Raw genomic sequence first — 21,537 nt, forward strand, 5'->3', positions numbered from 1 at the left:
TGCCAGTATAAATGTGGTTGTTGAGAATATTCCCTGATGGAATATGTATGCCAGTATGCATGTGGTTGTTGAGAATATTTCATTGATGGAATATGTATGCCAGTATACATGTGGTTGTTGAGAATATTCCATTGATAGAATATGTATGCCAGTATGCATGTGGTTGTTGAGAATATTCCATTGATGGAATATGTATGCCAATATACATGTGGTTGTTGAGAATATTTCCTTGTTGGAATATGTATGCCGGTATACATGTGGTTGTTAAGAATATTCCATTGATAGAATAGGTATGCCAGTATGCATGTGGTTGTTGAGAATATTCCATTGATGGAATATGTATGCCAATATACATGTGGTTGTTGAGAATATTTCCTTGTTGGAATATGTATGCCGGTATACATGTGGTTGTTAAGAATATTCCATTGATGGAATATGTATGCCAATATACATGTGGTTGTTAAGAATATTCCATTGATGGAATATGTATCCCAATATACATGTGGTTGTTGAGAATATTTCCTTGTTGGAATATGTATGCCAGTATGCATGTGGTTGTTAGGAATATTCCATTGATGGAATATGTATGCCAGTATACATGTGGTTGTTAAGAATATTCCATTGATTGAAGGAATATACAGGTATATGCACAGAATTAAAAATTATCTGATAGTTATTTAGAAATCACTGTCACAGTGTTCTATATAATTTCTGAATCCAAATTTACAATTTCCGTTTACAAAGGATTTCTTTACAAAAACTAAAGCAATTTATGAGCAAGACACTTGTGCCACTTTCACTTATGCAACTAATTTTTCTCGTTTTAAACAAACTTTTAAAATCGTCAGGTTTGGGTCTGTGTATTTGGTAGCTTGACTTGTCTTTTGTAGCTAGTATATACGGTAAATTGTGTTTTAAATGCAGCTTGGCTGGAGGGGTGGGTCATTAAATACCAATATGGAGAAAAAAGGAAGGATTTATTTTTATCTTCAATGATGAACAGTCACCAATTTTTTTTTGATATTTTAACAAATATTTTTAATAGCAAAATTAAATATACTTTGTACTTGAGAGAGAATTTGTTTCTGTTTTACAATGAAATGGCATCGTGCTTAGTTAATCTCTGGTTGACTTTATTTACAAATTTGTATATCCAAGTCGATTCAATTCCTTTATTGTCACGAAGACTAAACAAGGATGTATGTAAGGATACAAGTAGCATATTAATAAAACCAGGATCAACACAGATAATCAATCTTGAGGATTGATTAAATGACGCTAGCCCAAGTGCCCTTGACTAGCCCATCTTTCAGTACCCTCAGGTGTAATAGTGTGGAATCATATCTCCACTATTAGACAGGTTGTTTTCTTTTCAAATTCCTCCTTTATCCATTATCTTTCACTTAGTCACAGATTCAATCGACTAAGAACAATATTTAGAAACCCTAGGGTCACAATAAGTCATGATCACCTTTCTCCAGGTTACCTTGCTCATCATGCATCCTGCAGTTTATTTTTGCACACCTTTTAAACAAAGAGTAAATTGAACTAGATTTTGTTTACCCTAGGGCAATTTTAAACTGCCTTTTTGGTAGCCTGCGATATTATAGATGTTTGTCTTTATGCCATTGAAAACAAGATTGATGATTGGTCTTTGCCTTCATTTCGAGGATGTACATTACTTCACCTCTAAGATGTAAATTGTCTCCAAATCTGTTGTCGGATAACAAAATCAACTATAGGTTGGACATTATTAAAGAGGAGAGAGATTTCTTTCAAAAATGTAAATATTGTTTTCAGAGCTTGAGAATTATTGAAAGAAACTGTTGCTGTCTCAGAAGATTTTGTATGGTTTTTGAAGTTATTAAACATTGTAAGAATATTTTTCTTTTAAGTGGACATTTAAGGATTCCACATGCTGTAATCTTTTCAATAGAAATATATTAGAGAATTTGTTCGTGCATTTGTTTCACATTTTTGTCCACAATATTCTCATTTATGACTTGTCCCGCCTGTTTTAAATTGTTAAAAAGTTCTAATTATCAAATGCCACATGATATAAGGTGTCTGTAATTAGATGCTGGGTTACATTCTTGGGGGTTCCTTGTTTCCATAGTGATGTTGTTCTCCTGCAGCCAGGCATGTGCAGTCAGGGAAATGTTTTCAGCAGTATGTTTTTTGTGAAGAGGATGGTCTGATATCCTACCTCTCACATGGGAACCATTATGCTAATTGGCTGTATATAGGCTGGCTGTACACTAATCAGGCAAAGCCATATTGTAACTTGTAAAAATATAGCAAGAACATTTTTGAGAGAAGGAACCATATGTTTGTGTGGGTCAAGAGGCAAAGTGTATATTGTAACATTATCCAAATGTTCATCAGTACATCTGTCTGTCAGTAACCTTTTTTGTTTCCACACAATAACTTTAGTTTTCCACAAGTCATTGTGGATGGCTTGTGCTTGGGTCAGTGAATAAACTTGTTCATTTTGAGACCAGAATTTAAAAGGTCAAGGTCACACTGAAAGAAAGAAAAATGGTTGCTGCACCATAACGTTAGTTATGCATGACATAGCTGGACCACAGTTTGTGAATTGGTTTTACTTTGGGAAAGAAAAATCTATTGATATATGGTCAAACAAAGGTTGTGTTCATCATGATTAAAAGAGGAAAAATGCACAATAAGTTTAGTTCTTTATAACTTCCTTTAATAACATGCATGGATTGCTTGCATATGGAGTTAGGAACAGGATTTAGGGGTTAAAAGAATAAGATTAATGGGACTGAGAGAAGAAAAATAGTTTTCAGATAATAGCTCTATATTTTAGACACCGACATTGGAGGACTTTTAGCTTGGGTGTGAAAGACACTTTTAAATTATGGGGTCAAAAGTACAGAGTTACTGTTGCTGAAATTAAGAACTTCTTTCTGCACAAAAGTTTTCGGTCATATACCTTTGACAAAGTTAGTGGACAGCTTGCATGTTGGGTAAGGAGGTGGCCAGTGATTTTTGGGACAAGAAGAGCAAAGGTCATGGTGATTTTGAGTTTGTTCTGCAATATGTTACTTGACCAAACTTTGTGGTTGTCTTGCATTTGGTATAAGAAAGAAATCTTTTGATTCTTGGGTCAAAAGATCCGAGGTCACACTTACAGTATAATATGAAAATAGTAGATGCTGCACAGTTTTCCACACCTTGACTAAAAGTCATTGCCATTGAGACCCCTTAATAATCCTGAAGTAACTATGTACTAATAGTGCTTACATTAAACATGGAGCAGGTGTATAATAATGTTCCAATAATAGTACACTTAGTTCAAAAATGCTTAATGTATTCAGGTGGCTCTGTTGTTAGTATTCCATACTTGCACCAAAAGTTCATGGGTTCAAATCCTGTCATCAGACCAGTCTGCATTGGCTAACATGGTGTTTTGGGGTAAGGTATTTTACTCCAATTTCTTCAGTGTTAAATAACCTACTTCTGTTGGTGTTTCATCAAGCACCAAACCAAAACCAAGAAATCTGTGGCATTATATCAAACTGCATTAAATAGTTTAATATGAAATAATTCTCATTTCTTAGTTTTGCGACATACATACATACATACATACATACATACATACATACATACATACACACATAAGTTATGTATTTATGTAAATGAAAGTAAGCCCATCATACATACACACACACACACACACACACATGCACACACAGACATACATACATACATACAAGACATAATACAATACAAAACACTACAATAGAATACAACACAGAAATGTCTCCCTTCCATGCCCATTTCCTTTCCTTAAATGTACCGGTTATTATTGCCCCTCTAGAATGAAGTATCTATGAGTGCTTTGGGATACAAGCTGAGCTGTGACTTCCACCTCCCATTGAAATTGATAGTCTCATCCTTATGTAATTGGCATATGGTCTTTTTATAACAACAATAATTATCATCCTGATTATTAATGAATTGTTGTATCAACAAGGGTGTCATACTGGCACATACATTTTGCATAAATAGATGGAGGTTTGAGAGGCAAATATTGAACATATATATTGAGTGTGAAGTTATTTTTCCTTTGATTTTTGTTTTAGAAGTGTTGTGTGGATATTGTGATAGCAGTCACTGAAAATTGCTGCCACTTTATTGTCCTCGTTTTGCCCCATGGGAAATAGCAAGAGATAATCATGCATAATTTTCAGTTCTTGGGGATCTTTGGGTCAAAGGTCACATGGGATACATTTTGGTTACATTGTCATTTTCAGATGTTTTCTGTCACAACACAGATTCCACCAAGGTTGCACAACTAGCAGTTCTTCATAATGGCATGGTCTGGAAAAGTCAGTACAAGGCCAGATTTTACCATTACCAGTGTGAATCTGCCAATATTATTAGTGTATGATTCATCATTTTCATAGTGCAGTGAAAATTATGTTGCAAACAATACTTCAGAAAAAGAAAATGAAATCAATTTGTTTCTGACCTCTAGAATAGCTGGGTTGATTAAAGACGCCACAAATGAACACCATGGCAGTAGTGTAATTCCTAGTCAATCTTTCTTCTGATCCTTTCAACCCAGTTTTAGATATTTAATAATATTCTTTGTGTCTTTAGTCTGCTTATAGAAAACTAGTGTTAAAGAAATTTGACCCATTACTCAACATTTACATTCCTAGTCAAATGACTACACAAATTTTGTCACCTGCATATCCATGAAGTCAGAGGTCCAATTGTCATGATTTTATCAATAAACCCCTTTCTGATGTTGCTGTTCAAAACAGATCAAAAATATTACATGAAAGCCGCATGTTTGTTTAAAAAAAGTGGCAATATCCAAATAAGCCAGTCCTTCAGCAACAAACAGGTGGTTATTAATTTGTTTTGAACACCAAAGAAAAAGATATATGAAGCAGATATACGGTTGGTTTAATTTTTATTGCTTCACGCATCATCAGTGTCACTCACAACCGTACCAGAATGAGAGTAGGCTTACCTCTTTGATGGCTTAATGCATTGTTTTGAGAGCAAATGCGCATGATGAAAGTGGATTCTAGGCTCACTAACTTGTCAAATTGCAGCACCAAATCAATATCATATTGCAGTTATTTGATAACTGTGGAAACACAGCCCTAACTGTAAAGTTGACTACTTTAACAAACTAATGGGGTAGAATTATACCATATGTATATACCATTATGCCACCTGAATCCATCAAAGAGGTATGCTGGTTTTTCTTATATTAAGATGGCTATACAATACATATGATATTAGGATGGGTATACAATACGTATGATATTAGGATGGTTATAAAATACATGTACATATGATATAAGGATGGCTATACAATACATGTACAAATGATATTGGGATGACTATACAGTACATGTACATATTAGGATGGCTATAAAATACATGTACAAATGATATTAGGATGGCTATACAATACATGTACATATTAGGATGGCTATACAATACATGTACATATTAGGATGGCTATACAATACATATGATATTAGAATGGTTATACAATACATGTACATATGATATTAGGATGGCTATACTATACTATGATATTAGGATGGCGATACAAAACATGTACATATGATATTAAGATGGTTATACAATACGTATGCTATTAGGATGGCTATACAATACATATGATATTAGAATGGTTATACATGTTCATATGATATTAGGATGGCTATAAAATACATGTACATACATGATATTAGGATGGCTATACAATACATGTACATACATGATATTAGGATGGCTATACAATACATGTACATACATGATATTAGGATGGCTATACAATACATGTACATACATATATTAGGATGGCTATACAATGCATATGATATTAGCAGAACCAGTTGCAAGAACAAAGGTTTTATTTCATTTTAGCTACCTTGTCAGATTTTTGCAACCATTTTCTCCTCTGATTTGGCACCACACTGACAAGGACTCCCTGTGCAAGCACATTTCTCTCATATTGCGTGCAGCCACACCTGATGTTAGGATGGCTATGCAATATAGATGATATTAGGTTGACTAACAATACATGTGATATTGGGATGGCTATACAGTACAGATGACAATATAAAAAATATATCAAGATGGTCATAGTGGATTTACAGCATACATATATGATGTTTGGATGGCCATACAATACATACATGATATTAGGTTGACTATACAATATATACTTGATATTAGGTTGACTATAAAATACATGCATGATATTACATTGACTATACAATATATACTTGAAATTAGGTTGACTATAAAATACATGATATTAGGTTGACTATAAAATACATGATATTAGGTTGACTATAAAATACATGATATTAGGTTGACTATACAATACATAGGTTATATTAGGTTGACTACAATACATAAATGATAGTAGTATGGCTGTATAGTACATAACGATTTTAGAATGGCTATTCAATATAGATATGATATCAAGATGGCTATACAATGCATATGATATTAGGATGCATATGCAAAAGATATGGAAATATAAATATTTTGGCTTTTCCAGTCTAGTAAGTGTGTTTCTTGAAGCATTTGCATCTTCCGAGGAGCATGCAGGACACAGATTTTAAAGCCACACCTTAAAATGTAAATAAGTGGCTAAAACTAGGCCACATGCCATGATAGGTTATGCATGACAAGTTTATCTGGTTATTTTGGAGGGATCCTGCTAGTCTGCAAGTTTTGACACAGGGGTTAGGGATGGACCACATGGTCAAAGTCATTTGCATGTATACATTTGTTTTTATGCTCAGTAAATGTATATGGCTTTCTAGTGGGGATCGTAATTGTTTCCAGATTGTGTCCTGGGGTAGGGTTGAACCCTGTAGTCAAAAGCAGTTGTTTATGTAAACTTATTCTGTGCTCTTAGTAAGTGTATATATGGTTAAAAGGTTGGGTATCAAATTCAATAGTGGCTAAATTGTGATCTAAGAGTTATACCCCATATGGAAGGGTGGGAATGGGGAAATTTATTGGAATGTACCCTTGGGTCAATATCAGTTGCATGTTTGTCTTTTCATGCCTGCTAAGCAAAGATAAGGCTACAAATGGGTGGTGATCTAGGTAGTTTTTATCGTGTGTCCCATGGGGTCTACAAATTTTCAGTCTGTTGACGCTTGTGGTATTGACCACATATGCCATTTCTCAGACACATGAACCTTTGCAAACAGTAGGATAAGATAGGCATTTGGAATAAGGAGTGGTTTCAATACAAAAAGAATAACTTCGTTTAGCAAAAAAAAAAGAGAAGAACTCCAACTTTTACCTTCTGCTCATGCGCGAGCCAAATAGTCAACGAAAAACGATGTTTCTAACACAACTAGGCAGTGTGTTATTGAAAGATCGCCTGGAATTTGGTGTTTTCGGATCTGTTCAGAAATAGCTTTCAAAATGTGTTTCCTACTCGATTTTCAGGCAAAAATGACAAAAACCTCCAGGGGCTAATGTGTTAATTCATTAACCCCAGGCACCTTGTTTATGTGTCAGGAGGTAGTGGCCTACTTCTGAGCTCTTTAGTGTCAAGGTCATTTAAGGTACACTAAAGTGGGTGGTGTTATAGAAAGTAGACATATGTAACAAATAATCTGGACTTTATAGTTGCACTACAAAATACAGAAAGACAAAGATATTTTTTGACCCGATTTTTTTGCACAAAAAATTTGCCTGTTGTTGGAATCCAATTTTGTGTCTGGATTTTAGGCTTTTTGGCATGAGATCCAAGGCAGACCAGTCTGAACTGCACACAGACGAGCAAACCTTTGCAAAAAGTATGATAAGATGAGTATCTGGAATAAAAAGTGGTCTGGATATGAAAATGATAGGTCCTTTAAGCAAAATAAAAAAAACAAATCCAACTTTTACCCTTCTGCTCATGTGTGAGCAAAATAGCCAATGAAAAACGATGTTTCTAACACAACTAGGCATTAGGTTAATCAGAAATCTCATGGAAGTCAATTTATTAGGATGTATTCAGAAAAAGCCCCCAAAATGTGTTTCCTGCTCGCATTTCAGGCAAAAATGACAAAAGATATGACAATGAGATTTGCTTCATAGATAAGTGATCCACATGTGCTTTTCATGATTTTTAATTTATTGGTTTTATTTTGTATGATTGTTGACCATTAATTTCTAACGTTGTACTCCTAAACCATTCACCATATCCCTATGAGCCATTTGGGCAGGGGGTATTAATAGACAAATCATCCTGTATTTTATTTATATGATAATTGGCTGGACTATATCATGCTTTATTACAAAAGAAACAATGTTTTTTTAAATAATCCAGCAAATTTCATTGAAACAATTGCCGTTGATCAAATAAAGTCTTGAAAGCTTACATGTACCATTTGCCAGTATAATAGCTATTAAAGCATGTACCATTTTTCAATAACAGGTCTATTAATTTAAAGCATTTACCATTTGCCAATAAAGGTCTCTTAAAAATGTTCCATTACAAATACATGTTTAAGGGTTATCAAAGCATGTACCATTTGCCATTTCAAATATAGGGTTATTAAAGCATGTACCATTTGCCATTACCAATATAAGGGTTATTAAAACGTGTACCAGTTGTCATTACCTATATATAGTTATTAAAGCATGTCTCATTTGCCATTTCTAATATAGGGTTATTAAAACATGTACCATTTGCCATTACTAATATAGGGCTATTAAAGCATGTACCATTTGCCATTTCTAATATAGGGTTATTAAAACATGTACCATTTGCCATTACTAATATAGGGCTATTAAAGCATGTACCATTTGCCATTACTAATATAGGGCTATTAAAGCATGTACCATTTGCCATTACCAATATAAGGGTTATTAAAACATGTACCATTTGCCATTACTTATATATGGTTATTAAAGCATGTATCATTTGCCATTACTAATATAGGGTCATTAAAACATGTACCATTTGCCATTACCAATATAAGGGTTATTAAAACATGTACCAGTTGTCATTACCTATATATAGTTATTAAAGCATGTATCACTTGCCATTTCTAATATAGGGTTATTAAAACATGTATCATTTGCCATTTCTAATATAGGGTTATTAAAACATGTACCATTTGTCATTACTAATATAGGGCTATTAAAGCATGTACCATTTGCCATTACCAATATAAGGGTTATTAAAAATGTATCATTTGCCATTTCTTATATAGGGTTATTAAAACATGTACCATTTGCCATTTCTAATATAGGGTTATTAAAACATGTACCATTTGCCATTACTAATATAGGGCTATTAAAGCATGTACCATTTGCCATTACTAATATAGGGCTATTAAAACATGCACCATTTGCCATTACCAATATAAGGGTTATTAAAACATGTACCATTTCCCATTACTTATATATGGTTATTAAAGCATGTATCATTTGCCATTACTAATATAGGGTTATCAAAACATGTACCATTTACCATTACTAAATAGGGGTTATTAAAACATGTACCTTTTGCCATTACTAATACAGTATACTTGTTTTTAAATCATGTACCATTTTCCATTACTAATATAAGGGTTGTTAGAACATGTACCATTTGCCACTACTATTTACTAACATGACTTATTAAAACAGGTCTACCAATTGAAAACATGTGCTATTGACCAATAACAGGTCTATCATTTTAAATCATGTACTATTTTCCAATAACAGGTCTGTGAATTTAAATCATGTACTATTGACCAAAAATAGCTCTATTAAAACATGTAATTTTTGCCAATACAAAGGCAGTTAAATAATGTACCATTTGTACAGGCTTGTTGATGTCAAAATGCCTATTTCTTGCATGCTTGGGTATATTCAAACGTGTATTAGGGAGTGTGGCAAATAAATGATCATTTCTTTAGTGATTAATATGAATTTCAACCATAAAATTTATTTACATTTTAGTAATCAGCAATTGGAGTATCAGCCATGCAGTTAGAATTTCTTTCTTCAAACAAAGCTAATTTTAAATGGTTTCCAGTTCTGTTTATGAATGAGAACTAGAATATTGAGGTAACTAAAGGGGACAAAAATAGGAGTGATAATGAATTTGTAAGTTTTGCTTTTTCCTTCACACTGCAAAAATGGCAGTACTCAATTGTGTGGCTCCATATAAGATAATCTCAGTACAGAAATAAGTACAGTGTAGATGAGAAATGTGGAAGGTATTTGTGGAATTCTCTCATCACTGTACCTGTTTATAAGAGTACAATAACTTAAAGAAAACTATTTAATTTCAGGGGACCTGTGATCAAAACCTAGCCACTCTGTATCCAGCCCACCTGTAGTGGTACTAATTATTTCTTGGTCAAACTGCTTGTGGTATATGTTTCACTATATGCTCTGTTGTCCCACTTGGTCTGAAGTACATGTGTTTGGAAGGCCTGATTTATAGTCAAAGGGCTAAATAGATATGAAGAATGTTCAGTTGAAAAAACCTTTAATAATTATACCATTATAAAGCCCCTGATTTTGTCCATGTCAGGAAACATGCAGAAGAGAAAAGAGCAGCAGCAGTTTCAACAGGAATCCCACATGTTCTTGATAAATATTTAATATTATCGAGTCCCTGTTTCTTAAAATGTTTGGTGTGAGTGGTGGTAGTGTGGAGAGTAGAGCATTAAGTCTGTAATCCAAGGGTCATGGGTTCACTAACCACTCAGACCAGCCCAGATTGGCTGCCTCCATAATTTTTTGAAAAGCATTTAGCTTCCATTTCCTTGGCATGATATAGCCAATAATGTGTTAATCGAGCCATTAAAACCAGCAAAATAATTTTTTTTATCTGGGAAATAATTTAATGAGATATGCCTAATTTGTTCTATTTCAGCGTGCTCCATAATAGTGGATTTATTAGCGATGTTATCATATATCACCATAGTGATGTATTATTGATGGATATATTCAGAAGTATAGATAGGCATTATATAGATCTTATATTCCCTCATCCTTCTCAGGTCCCTGTTAAACATTTAACATTAATATAGAGCAGCATGTTTTCAGGTCCCTGTTAAACATTTAACACTAATATAAAGCAGCATGTTTTCAGGTCCCTGTTAAACATTTAACACTAATATAAAGCAGCATGTTTTCAGGTCCCTGTTAAACATTTAACACTAATATAGAGCAGCATGTTTTCAGGTCCCTGTTAAACATTGGACATTAATACAGAGCACTAATACAGAGCAGCATATTTTCTTACCATTACTGTATTTTAATTTATACAGATAGAAATAGCAGCATTCTAATGTTATTGGTTGGTGGGGGAAAAATATTTTAAATAAACTGATGATATTAGGCACTGTGATCATGAATAAAAGGGTGCTAAGAATTGAAAGGGGACACTCAAGAGAGGTACAGTAAAACCTGTCTTGTGAGACCACCTGCTTTGAGAGATCATTATTTTTTAGCAGAGGGAGTGGTCTTTCAAGACAGGATCTACTGGATCACTATGGTTAAAATGTCAGTGCCGTTCTCTTTGACATACCTTGTGATTGGCAGGTATGGTGCTTGTGACCCTTGATAAAAGTCCAAAACTCAGCCAAATGATCTACTATGATTGCTCTGCCCACCACCTCCACCACCACCACCAATTTTTAAAAGGAATGGTCATGCATCTGTGGTGCCTTAATATTATCAGGAAAAACAGTGTAAAAGATTCATTTCGCCTTATTGATTTTTATATAGATTGTTTTGCAAGAGAAGCAAATGCATTGTTGTTCTTATCTTTTGGTTGTTCATTAGTTAGATTGCTTCCGTCATCAGTAACACTAAAATAGTTTTGATTACATGTGTGATATGCATGCCACCGACATTTGGGCCACCAATGTCCTAGATAAACATGGTGATATTGTGTTATTTATGCATGCTATTTCATCTAAACATTGCCTATTTTATTAATTTTGTTACAACTTGACAAGATATTGGGTAATTTGAATTTAAATTAGTTCCTGCAAGGTAATTTGACCCTGTAACTGGCCTTTATGACTGGAATCAATCACATAAATAGTCACTGTTACTATTCTCAGGCAATTAAGAAGATTGGGTAACCATCACCCAATACACTTGAATATTATCAATCTAGCCAAGTTAACATAAACTATTATAAGGCCCAAAAAATATGTTTCCAGATGGATGACCCTCCGTTTTTTTGTTGCTGACCCTAGCACCTCTTTCACTGGTTGGAGGGGTGTTAAAAAAATTAAAATTACATTATATCTACTAATCATTTTATATATATATATATATATATATATATATATATATATATATATATATAAATATGAAAATCTTGAAATTGATTTTTGCATCTAATTTTGTTTAGCCCAGTACTTGAAGTGCTTGGTACATTATATATACTAATCATTATAACATATATTGTTTTAAAAAAAACTTCTTGTAAAAACAGTACAACAGGAAACACATTTTTTTTTTGGCCTAACCTGGTTTTTCTTTAAGTAATTGTTTTTTCTTGATAATTCTCTTTTTCTATTATTAATTATAAAAAAATAATGTAGCATATATGAATTTGCAGCACAAGCAAATATATAGGATACAGGTACTGCTGTATCACACCTGCAGGCACAGTGTTGTATAATCCCAGTGTATCCCTACCATATATTGTACTTTTGTCATCTGTCCAGTGATGATGATCTGACTGAGATGCCGTTGAATTTTTCAAAGAGCAAGGTTTATATAAAATATTAAATTTTATATTTTGAGGATTTTGTCCTCATTTGCCATGATCTCACAAACCATTTAAGGCCATTCAGCCAAATTTTGCATGCATGTTGCATATGAAATCAAGTAGAGCATAATTTGTGCATAATATGCAAGTGCTTGACCATAGGATTCCAGCATAAGTAATATAGAAAATTAAAAGTGCTGGACCATAGGGTGCCAGTGAAAATAGCATAGAAATAAATACTGCTGGACCATAGGGTGCCAGTGAAAATAGCATAGAAATAAATGCTGGACCATAGGGTGCCAGTGAAAACAGCATAGAAATAAATGCTGCTGGACCATAGGGTGCCAGTGAAAATAGCATAGAAATAAATACATGCTCGATCATAGGGTGCCAGTGAAAATAGCATAGAAATAAATACTGCTGGACCATAGGGTGCCACTGAAAATAGCATAGAAATAAAAACTGCTGGACCATAGGGTACCAGTGAAAACAGCATAGAAATAAATACTGCTGGACCATAGGGTGCCAGTGAAAATACCATAGAAATAAAAACTGCTGGACCATAGGCTGCCAGTGAAAATAGCATAGAAATACAAACTGCTGGACCGTAGGGTACCAGTGAAAATAGTATAGAAATAAAAACTGCTGGACCATAGGGTGCCAGTGAAAATAGCATAGAAATACAAACTGCTGGACCATAGGGTACCAGTGAATATAGCATAGAAATAAAAACTGCTGGACCATAGGGTGCCAGTGAAAACAGCATAGAAATAAATACTGCTGGACAATAGGGTGTCAGTAAAAGTAGCATAGAAATAAATACTGCTGGACCATATGGTGCCAGTGAAAATAGCATAGAAAAAAAAAACTGCTAAACCATAGGGTCCCAGTGAAAATAGCATAAAATAAATACTGCTGGACCATAGGGTCCCAGTGAAAATAGCATACAATTACATACTGCTGGACCATATGGTGCCAGTGAAAAAAGCATAGAAATAAATACTGCTGGACCATAGGGTGCCAGTGAAAGTAGCATAGAAAATAAATACTGCGGACAATAGGGTGCCAGTGAAAGTAGCATAGAAAATAAAGAGATCTGGACCATAGTGTGCTAGTATAACTGGCATAGAAAATTAAATTATTTTGGGTTGAAGTTTTTCTTTCCACGACCAGGTCATCCAGTGTATATATCAGTTTTTGATGGCCACTGTTTATCTAGCCCAACAGAGCAAAAATTGAAAATTTTATTCTTTTCTTTAATTGAGAATTCCATTAAAGGCTTAATACAATTTTTAATTTATAGTTCTACTGTTCATAGACCAGGAGAGCGTATGCTGTGATCTGTTCTACAATGTCCATGGTCCATCTACTGTAACTACTTGGATGATTGTCTTGACACTGCACACACATTCTTCCATTGCTTTATTTGGTCCTAAATGAAAATGGTTCTGTTGTACATCCATTAAGGCCACTAAAGTGTGCATCTTGAATATCATAATATTGCTTCTCCTCTTGAATGGATGGTTATATCGACATGGAATTGTCACTGATAGACTTCATATGATATCTGGTTGGTCCTAAATGAAAATGGTGGCTATCTGATGTCCAGTATGGCTACCACAGTGACCATCTTAAAACTCTTGCTATTGAAGCTGCTCCTGACTGGATGGTTTTTTACTAAATCACTTGTCATGATGTCATGAGCTGTCCTCAAAGATACGTTGTCTTGCAAAAGTGTCATATTGCTATTCCTACTAACTGGAGCACTGCCTTGAAATTTTACACAGTTAAATTGCCACTACTCCTGAATGGATGGTCATATCATCATGCAGTTTTCAATTAAAGACCTGTTATGATATTGTTTAGGTATTGAATGGAAATGAAAAATCTGATGTACAATACGGCCACCATGAGATCCATCTAAAAATTTGTTGGCATCCAGTATGGCCATCATGGTGTCCTTTTTGAAAAAATTGTTAATGTATATAAAAAATAAGAATGTATTACTGTCACTTATTTAGGAACAAGTAATATTCATGTTGAGTTATGAGATCCATTGTGGTACTTCATTACATCCAGAAGTTTATTATATTACAGATCTTTATTCCCATTATAGATTTTGATAAATTGGGAATACATTATGCAGTAAACAGTTTTTGGTGTTATGTTCATTCTTTCTGTTTCAAAATTAAATGTTGCTGAATATCTTGTAGTTTAATACAGTGGAACCTGTCTTGAAAGACCACCCCTTCTGCCAGAACATAAAGGTCTCTTAAGACAGGTTTTGCTGTATATGTTTGTGTTTTGGATTTTTAACATAGCTTTAAAAAAAATTCAATTTTATCACAATGATGATGTATTTGGCATGATTTGGCCAGGGTTCGAACACCGTGACCTCTGGCATACGAGGCTGACACTAACCACAAGGCCACCAGAGCATAAATTATTAGCTGAAGAATAATTTCCTTCAGGTTTATACTTAGAATGAGCATCACATTGAATAGGGTATAATTCTTTTGAGTGTTTAGTGTGACAAGTGACATGTAGTGATACCATTTCTCTTTTCAGCTCATGGAGTACAGAGAAGCACCAGCAAGCCCATCGGCTTCCAGTGTGACTACAAATCTCTCCCTGGAGAATCCTGGTTCACCAAACACACCAAATTCCCCACCACCGGAAGACATGGATGATGAACGATTACCAAATGAGCTTCTGGATGAGATTTGTGTGGACATTGGGATGAAAGAGGGCATGGAGCTGGACTTTGTGGAGTTTCTCATGGAGCAGGACATTGATCCCCACGCATACATGACTCCTGAGGCCATAATGCAGGCTAATATGGCCGCTGGAATTCAGACACCCATGACTTCACAAAACAGTAGTATGGTACATATGCCGACATGCAAAGGCTCTGGTGCTGATGTGACGTGGGGAAGTAGGACATGTGGCAGTCCCTCCTGTTCCACAGCATCAAGTACAAATGTAACTATTGCAACATCCAGTGGTTCAAGCAGCCCAGTCAGTAAACGTTTTCATATGTCAAACTCGGGACCTTCAAGCCCAACACGAACAAATCGTCCCCAGTCTCCATTTATAAATAATCAGAGGCATGTTTTCAAAGCACCCCATACACCACCAGTCACACGAAAAACACTTTCTGCTTCTCAGGGTGTAGCATCTCCTGGTTCAAACATTTCAAACCAAAGTAGCCAATCAGGCAATGCCAGCATTCACAGTCAGACGAGTAACCATAGCACCCATTCTGTCAAACAAGGAAATCAAATTTCGAACACAAGTTCTTCTCGTTGTACCCCTCCACTGCAGTGCTTTTCATCATCAAAGACTTCTGAAGTAACAGGACTTCACTCACCACAGATGCCTCATAGCACAACTAATTCACAACAAAAGCCTCCACCTCAGTATTGTCAAAGCCAGGGTGACCTTCACATGACCCCACAGAACAGAGCCTCAGTGCCTCAGAAGCAGATGATGCCTCAAGGCTTTCAGAGATTAGGTCGCCCTGCCCCACCCAATGTTAATGTGCAGAACTTGCAGCAACAGAACAACAAGTGGTTTTCACAAGGAATGATGGCAAATCAGTCATGTGCTTTGAGTTCACCTCAGTATTCAGGAAATCAGAAATTTATGACTGGTAGTCAAGGTAACAGTTTTGGCCCGCAGGGCAGTTTGAATCAAATGCAAAATCAACAAAGAGGGCGGTCTCTAGATTCGCCATTAGATCAAGGGTATTATACGTCAGATACTGGGAGTGTTAGAAGTTACGGATCTTCTGCAGCTTCCACAGTGCCTTCAAGTCTTTCAAGTTCTATGCAGACAGTTGTGTCCAACAAACATATTTCAATGGGGCAGCAGCAGCAAAATCAGATGTCCACTCCAAAATCTGTTCATTTTGCTGATTTACCAGAATCTATGCACAGGCAGTCTGCTCCTGGTGGCCTGCCATATGAGCCAGAATTTCGAACAAACGTCCCTGACTGTGAATTAGAAGAGTACCAAAACACTCAAAAGTCCATGCAATCTAAGATTATGCCACGCTTAAATCATAACATGAAACCTGGTTCAGCGCCATATACTGTACCTAGCAATAATGGACAAGTCTCTATAAACCCTTACAGTGATTATTCCCGTAGAGGAAGTCACGCAAATTCTATTGATAGTCCACAAATTTCCATGCAGCAATTTGACTATTCACAAAAATCAAACAATTCTTTTAGCGTAGATAATAATCAAAATATGAGCCTCCATAATTTTAATGAAGGTATCAGCTCACAGGCGAATATTCCCAATTGTCCTGTTCAGTCTACATGCAATGGTTCCATGGGATCCATGCAACAGATGGAACCATTTAGGGGACAGAGCTCATGTCAAATGCAAGGGATGGATTCCTCTAAGGGGTCTTTATATGACCCAATGGTGCAAAACAGTTTCAACTACAACAAGTCAGTGGGGTCTATGCCTGATGAAAATTGTCAGTTTTCAAATTCTGGACAGGGCCCTGAGGGCTATAACATGATGGGAATGAATAGAGACATGATGGGGCAACAACAAGCAAGTCTGGATCAGAACTATAATCAACAAAATTTTCAGGGAATGAACTCAAATCAAGGATATCCCGTACAGTCATCATCCACTGCTCAGTGTGGGAATGGCAGCATGCGCCCAATGCATGTGCAGGGGATGGGTGGCAGTTCAAACATGATGGGATACGATTCATCATATGATCAAAATAGGATGATGGCTGGAAATATGAACATGACTAGTCAGGGCTATGCCCCAAATATGCCAAATATGGACGAAAATGTAAGCATTGGCAATCAAAATTGGAACTGCCCCATGCCTCAGACTCCGCAAATGAAGGACATGTCAGGTCAGATTAGGATGCCAAGGATGCCAAATATGGGAATGCATGTGCAGTCCACGCCCATGCAGGGAAGCGGGCAATGCACAATGCCTAACTGTAATAGTTGTAAAACAGGATCTCCACATAGACCTCCAATGTTAGCATCACAACAAACGTTTATTCAGCACTTAATTACGGATAAATCAAATGCATTCAGATCACATCCGTTGTTTCCCTTGTTAAGAGACTTGATAATAGCTGACATGAATTTTAGCTACCCCAACTTTCCATATCAACTCATTAGTCATTTGCCTACTGATTTTGATAAACTATTGCAGAATTTTCTTCATCGAAATCCTCCGTCCGGAAATTATCAGACAAATTATGCTGTGGAGAGTGTCATCATGGATGCCTTGAAGTTTGCTCATCATTGTCTGATGGGTAAGTAGCTTAGGAATTGACCATTTCATTTTTGAAGTGGGTACACAATACTTAAAAAAAAAGCTTGGTCTGATTAGTATGCAGATGTACTCATTGTATCCCTAATACTAGTATTAGTATGCAGATGTACTCATTGTATCCCTAATACTAGTATTAGTATGCAGAAGTACTCATTGTATCCCTAATACTAGTATTAGTATGTAGATGTACTCATTGTATCCCTAATAATAGCATTATTATGCAGATGTACTCATTGTATCCCTAATACTAGTATTAATACACAGAAGTACTCATCATCATATCCATAATGCTAGTATTAGTATGCTGAAGTACTCATCATTCTATCCATAATGCTGGTATTAGTATGCAGAGGTACTCATCACTATATCCATAATACTAGTATTAGTATGCATATGTACTCATTGTATCCCTAATACTAGTATTAGTATGCAGAAGTACTCATTATATCCATAACACTAGTATTATTATGCAGAAGTACTCATCATTATATCCATAATACTAGTATTAGTATGCAGATGTACTCATTGTATCCCAAATACTAGTATTAGTATTCAGATGTACTCATTGTATCCCTAATACTAGTATTAGTATTCAGATGTACTCATTTTATCCCTAATACTAGTATTAGTATGCTGAAGTACTCATTATATCCATAACACTAGTATTATTATGCAGAAGTACTCATCATTATATCCATAATACTAGTATTAGTATGCAGATGTACTCATTGTATCCCAAATACTAGTATTAGTATTCAGATGTACTCATTGTATCCCTAATACTAGTATTAGTATTCAGATGTACTCATTTTATCCCTAATACTAGTATTAGTATGCTGAAGTACTCATCACTATATCCATAATGCTGGTATTATTATGCAGATGTACTCATTGTACCCCTAATACTAATATTAGTATTCAGATGTACTCATTGTATCCCTAATACTAATATTAGTATTCAGATGTACTCATTGTATCCCTAATACTAGTATTAGTATGCAGATGTACTCATTATATCCATAATACTAGTATTAGTTGCAAAAAACATTTCCAGTAATAAAGTTCCTACCGGTATTTTATCTTTTTGTGTGTATATGGAGGGATATGTGATTGTATACATGCTGAGGTTTGTAAGTTTTGGGGCATTGTAACCATCATTACAAGATCAAGGGAAGGGAAGGGGTCGGGAGCTATTTGGTTTATTCGGTTAAAGACTGGAATATGTTTTGAAATGTTAGTTTTTTTAATGATATGCATAGCGTTTGTCATTATTTATTTAGTTGGTTGTTTTGTTTTTATGTATGTTTATTTTTAAACTTTTTTTGTTTCCAGTTGAAACATGGTGCTGAATACTTTAAAAAGATTTTTATTTATTTCCGTTAATTTGTTTTAAATATGAACGTAAGAAATTTGATTTAGATATATATCAGATTTCAGGATTTATGTAGTATTGCATGTAGACACTCAGAATCATTGTATATGTGTATACATATACATATTACAAACCAGAAGAGGTCATGGGATGATGTATAAAATTTCAGCTGTAGTCAGTATTCAGGTGCAACCATGCTATCACATCTTGTTGCAACTACTTTGCGGATTGCTGTGAAAGTGTATGCACGCATTCATCCCAAATGGTGCAGCTCAGGTGTCCAGTATAGGTGCCATAAAATCATCAGGAAAATCTTACCTTCCCTCCTCCTGAATGGATGGCCATGTTTAGTTGATCCTAAATGAAAATGGTGCCAGTCTGTTTTCAGTATGGCATTGATGATAGCTAATTTGGTTTCACTGCTTTTTGTGAAGGATGGTCATATCAAAATTTGATTTTCATTAGAAAACTTCTTATGATATCTGATGGGTTCTAAATGAAAATGGTTATGATCAAACCTCCAATATGGCTACCTTAGTGGCCATCTTGAAAATCTTGTCACTGCTCATTCTGGATGAATGGTTATATATTCATTGTTTTAATCAAATGAATTCATATGGTGCTTAGTTGCTTGTAAATTGTGCCAGTCTGACAATATGGTCACTATCTTTTTATCTTTAAAATCTTTGTTGCTGTCCCTGAATGGATGGTCATATTGAGATTTTTTCAGCAAAAGACTTTTATGATGTCTGCTTGGTCATAAGTGAAACTTAACCAGTGGTATTGCTTAACAGTATTAGAGATGGCTTAAGTACTAACTAGTTATAAGAAGTGGTCTGATCTTGTTGTCTTGGAAGTTCAGTTTGTTCCCTTTGATGGATGTCTGTATCTGCATGATCATGATTTATCTACATTGTGGGTGGTACCAAAAATTTTCAAGGTCACATACAAAAAATTTCCAAGGTCACATACAGTTGTGTAGATGGAGTGCAAGATAATAATGAAGTCTGTAGGTAATACATTCATTTTTCTAAGGTTACATGGAGTCATGTTAGATGTAGGATTAAATTCTAGTAGCCGTTATCAGTAAGTAGATTTGTTTGAAGTTTTGTGTACTTCTATATAGGTGTTGGGCATGGGGCTAGATAAAACAGATCTAGATAACATTGTAATGAATTGTGTAGTTTATTCAATGGGTATTTTTTTTTTACACATACAGTGAAACCAGTCATGTTTAGCATGCATTTGGTACTGCAAGGAATTGCATGGATGACAAAAACTTTACCAGGTTCAATAGATTCATTAATAATCCTTTTCCAGGTGACTTGGAAATTAACTGAATTGAACATGTTTCAGAATTCTCTATTCCATCTGTTTTCATGATAACAGAAAGATATGGTGTACACTGAAAATATTGGACTTTAAAATGTTTTGCCTATTTTGGACCATTTAAAATTATTATACGTCTTTAACCATTCAGTTTTAAATACAACTTGATAATGGTGTGGTTTATAGTGAGTTTTCTTTAGAACCCTTATTTTATAAAAATTACTTGTGCTTTTCTGCTTGTCTGTTCTTGTGTGTTAGAATATTATCATGTAATCATTTTAAAAAAGAGACATGAAGCCATGGTAAAAAGAGACATGAAGCCATTGGGTGATGTTAATGACATTGTTGTATAGATGTGAATCAGAGTTTCAGAATGTTAATTCTTCCATCAGGACAGGACTAGGGATGGAAATAAGTGGTTCCATGGATTTTTAAGGATCCTTAGTGGCAGAAAATAGACCTTCATCTCATTTTGTACTGAATTACATTTTTATAAAATTTTGGCACTTTTTCAGAGAAAATCCATTCACGGCAGGATCAGGATAAACCCCCCAAGTCTACTAGCAAATCTTTAAGTGCTATTGAGGAATTCTGCCAGAAGTTTGATCAGTCTGTTTCGAAGAGTTACATCAAGGTGAGTTATTCTTTGCATTATTTCAGATCAGTTTTAGTGTGCAGTTTAGCTGGTATGTTGTGGTACATGCAGGTACGTTATCGTGATATAGTGGCAATTGATTAATTAATTTTTATAGTACTTTTATAAATA

At 35.0% G+C, this 21,537-nt stretch overlaps 1 protein-coding gene across 2 annotated transcripts in view; it reads left to right on the forward strand.

Moving 5' to 3' along the window:
• LOC149791334 (uncharacterized) overlaps positions 1–21,537 on the forward strand; it is a 101,412-nt gene that overhangs the window by 41,623 nt on the left and 38,252 nt on the right. For both annotated transcript variants that reach the window (XM_089969875.1, XM_089969876.1), the window contains exons 3-4: positions 15,317–18,050; positions 21,287–21,405. In XM_089969875.1, the coding sequence (XP_089826001.1) occupies positions 15,317–18,050; positions 21,287–21,405 (2,853 nt within the window). The remainder of the gene's footprint in view (positions 1–15,316; positions 18,051–21,286; positions 21,406–21,537) is intronic.

This window comes from Sinohyriopsis cumingii, chromosome 9 (assembly GCF_028554795.1).
Source record: "Sinohyriopsis cumingii isolate HCF-2022 chromosome 9, ASM2855479v2, whole genome shotgun sequence".
NCBI lineage: Eukaryota > Metazoa > Mollusca > Bivalvia > Unionida > Unionidae > Sinohyriopsis > Sinohyriopsis cumingii.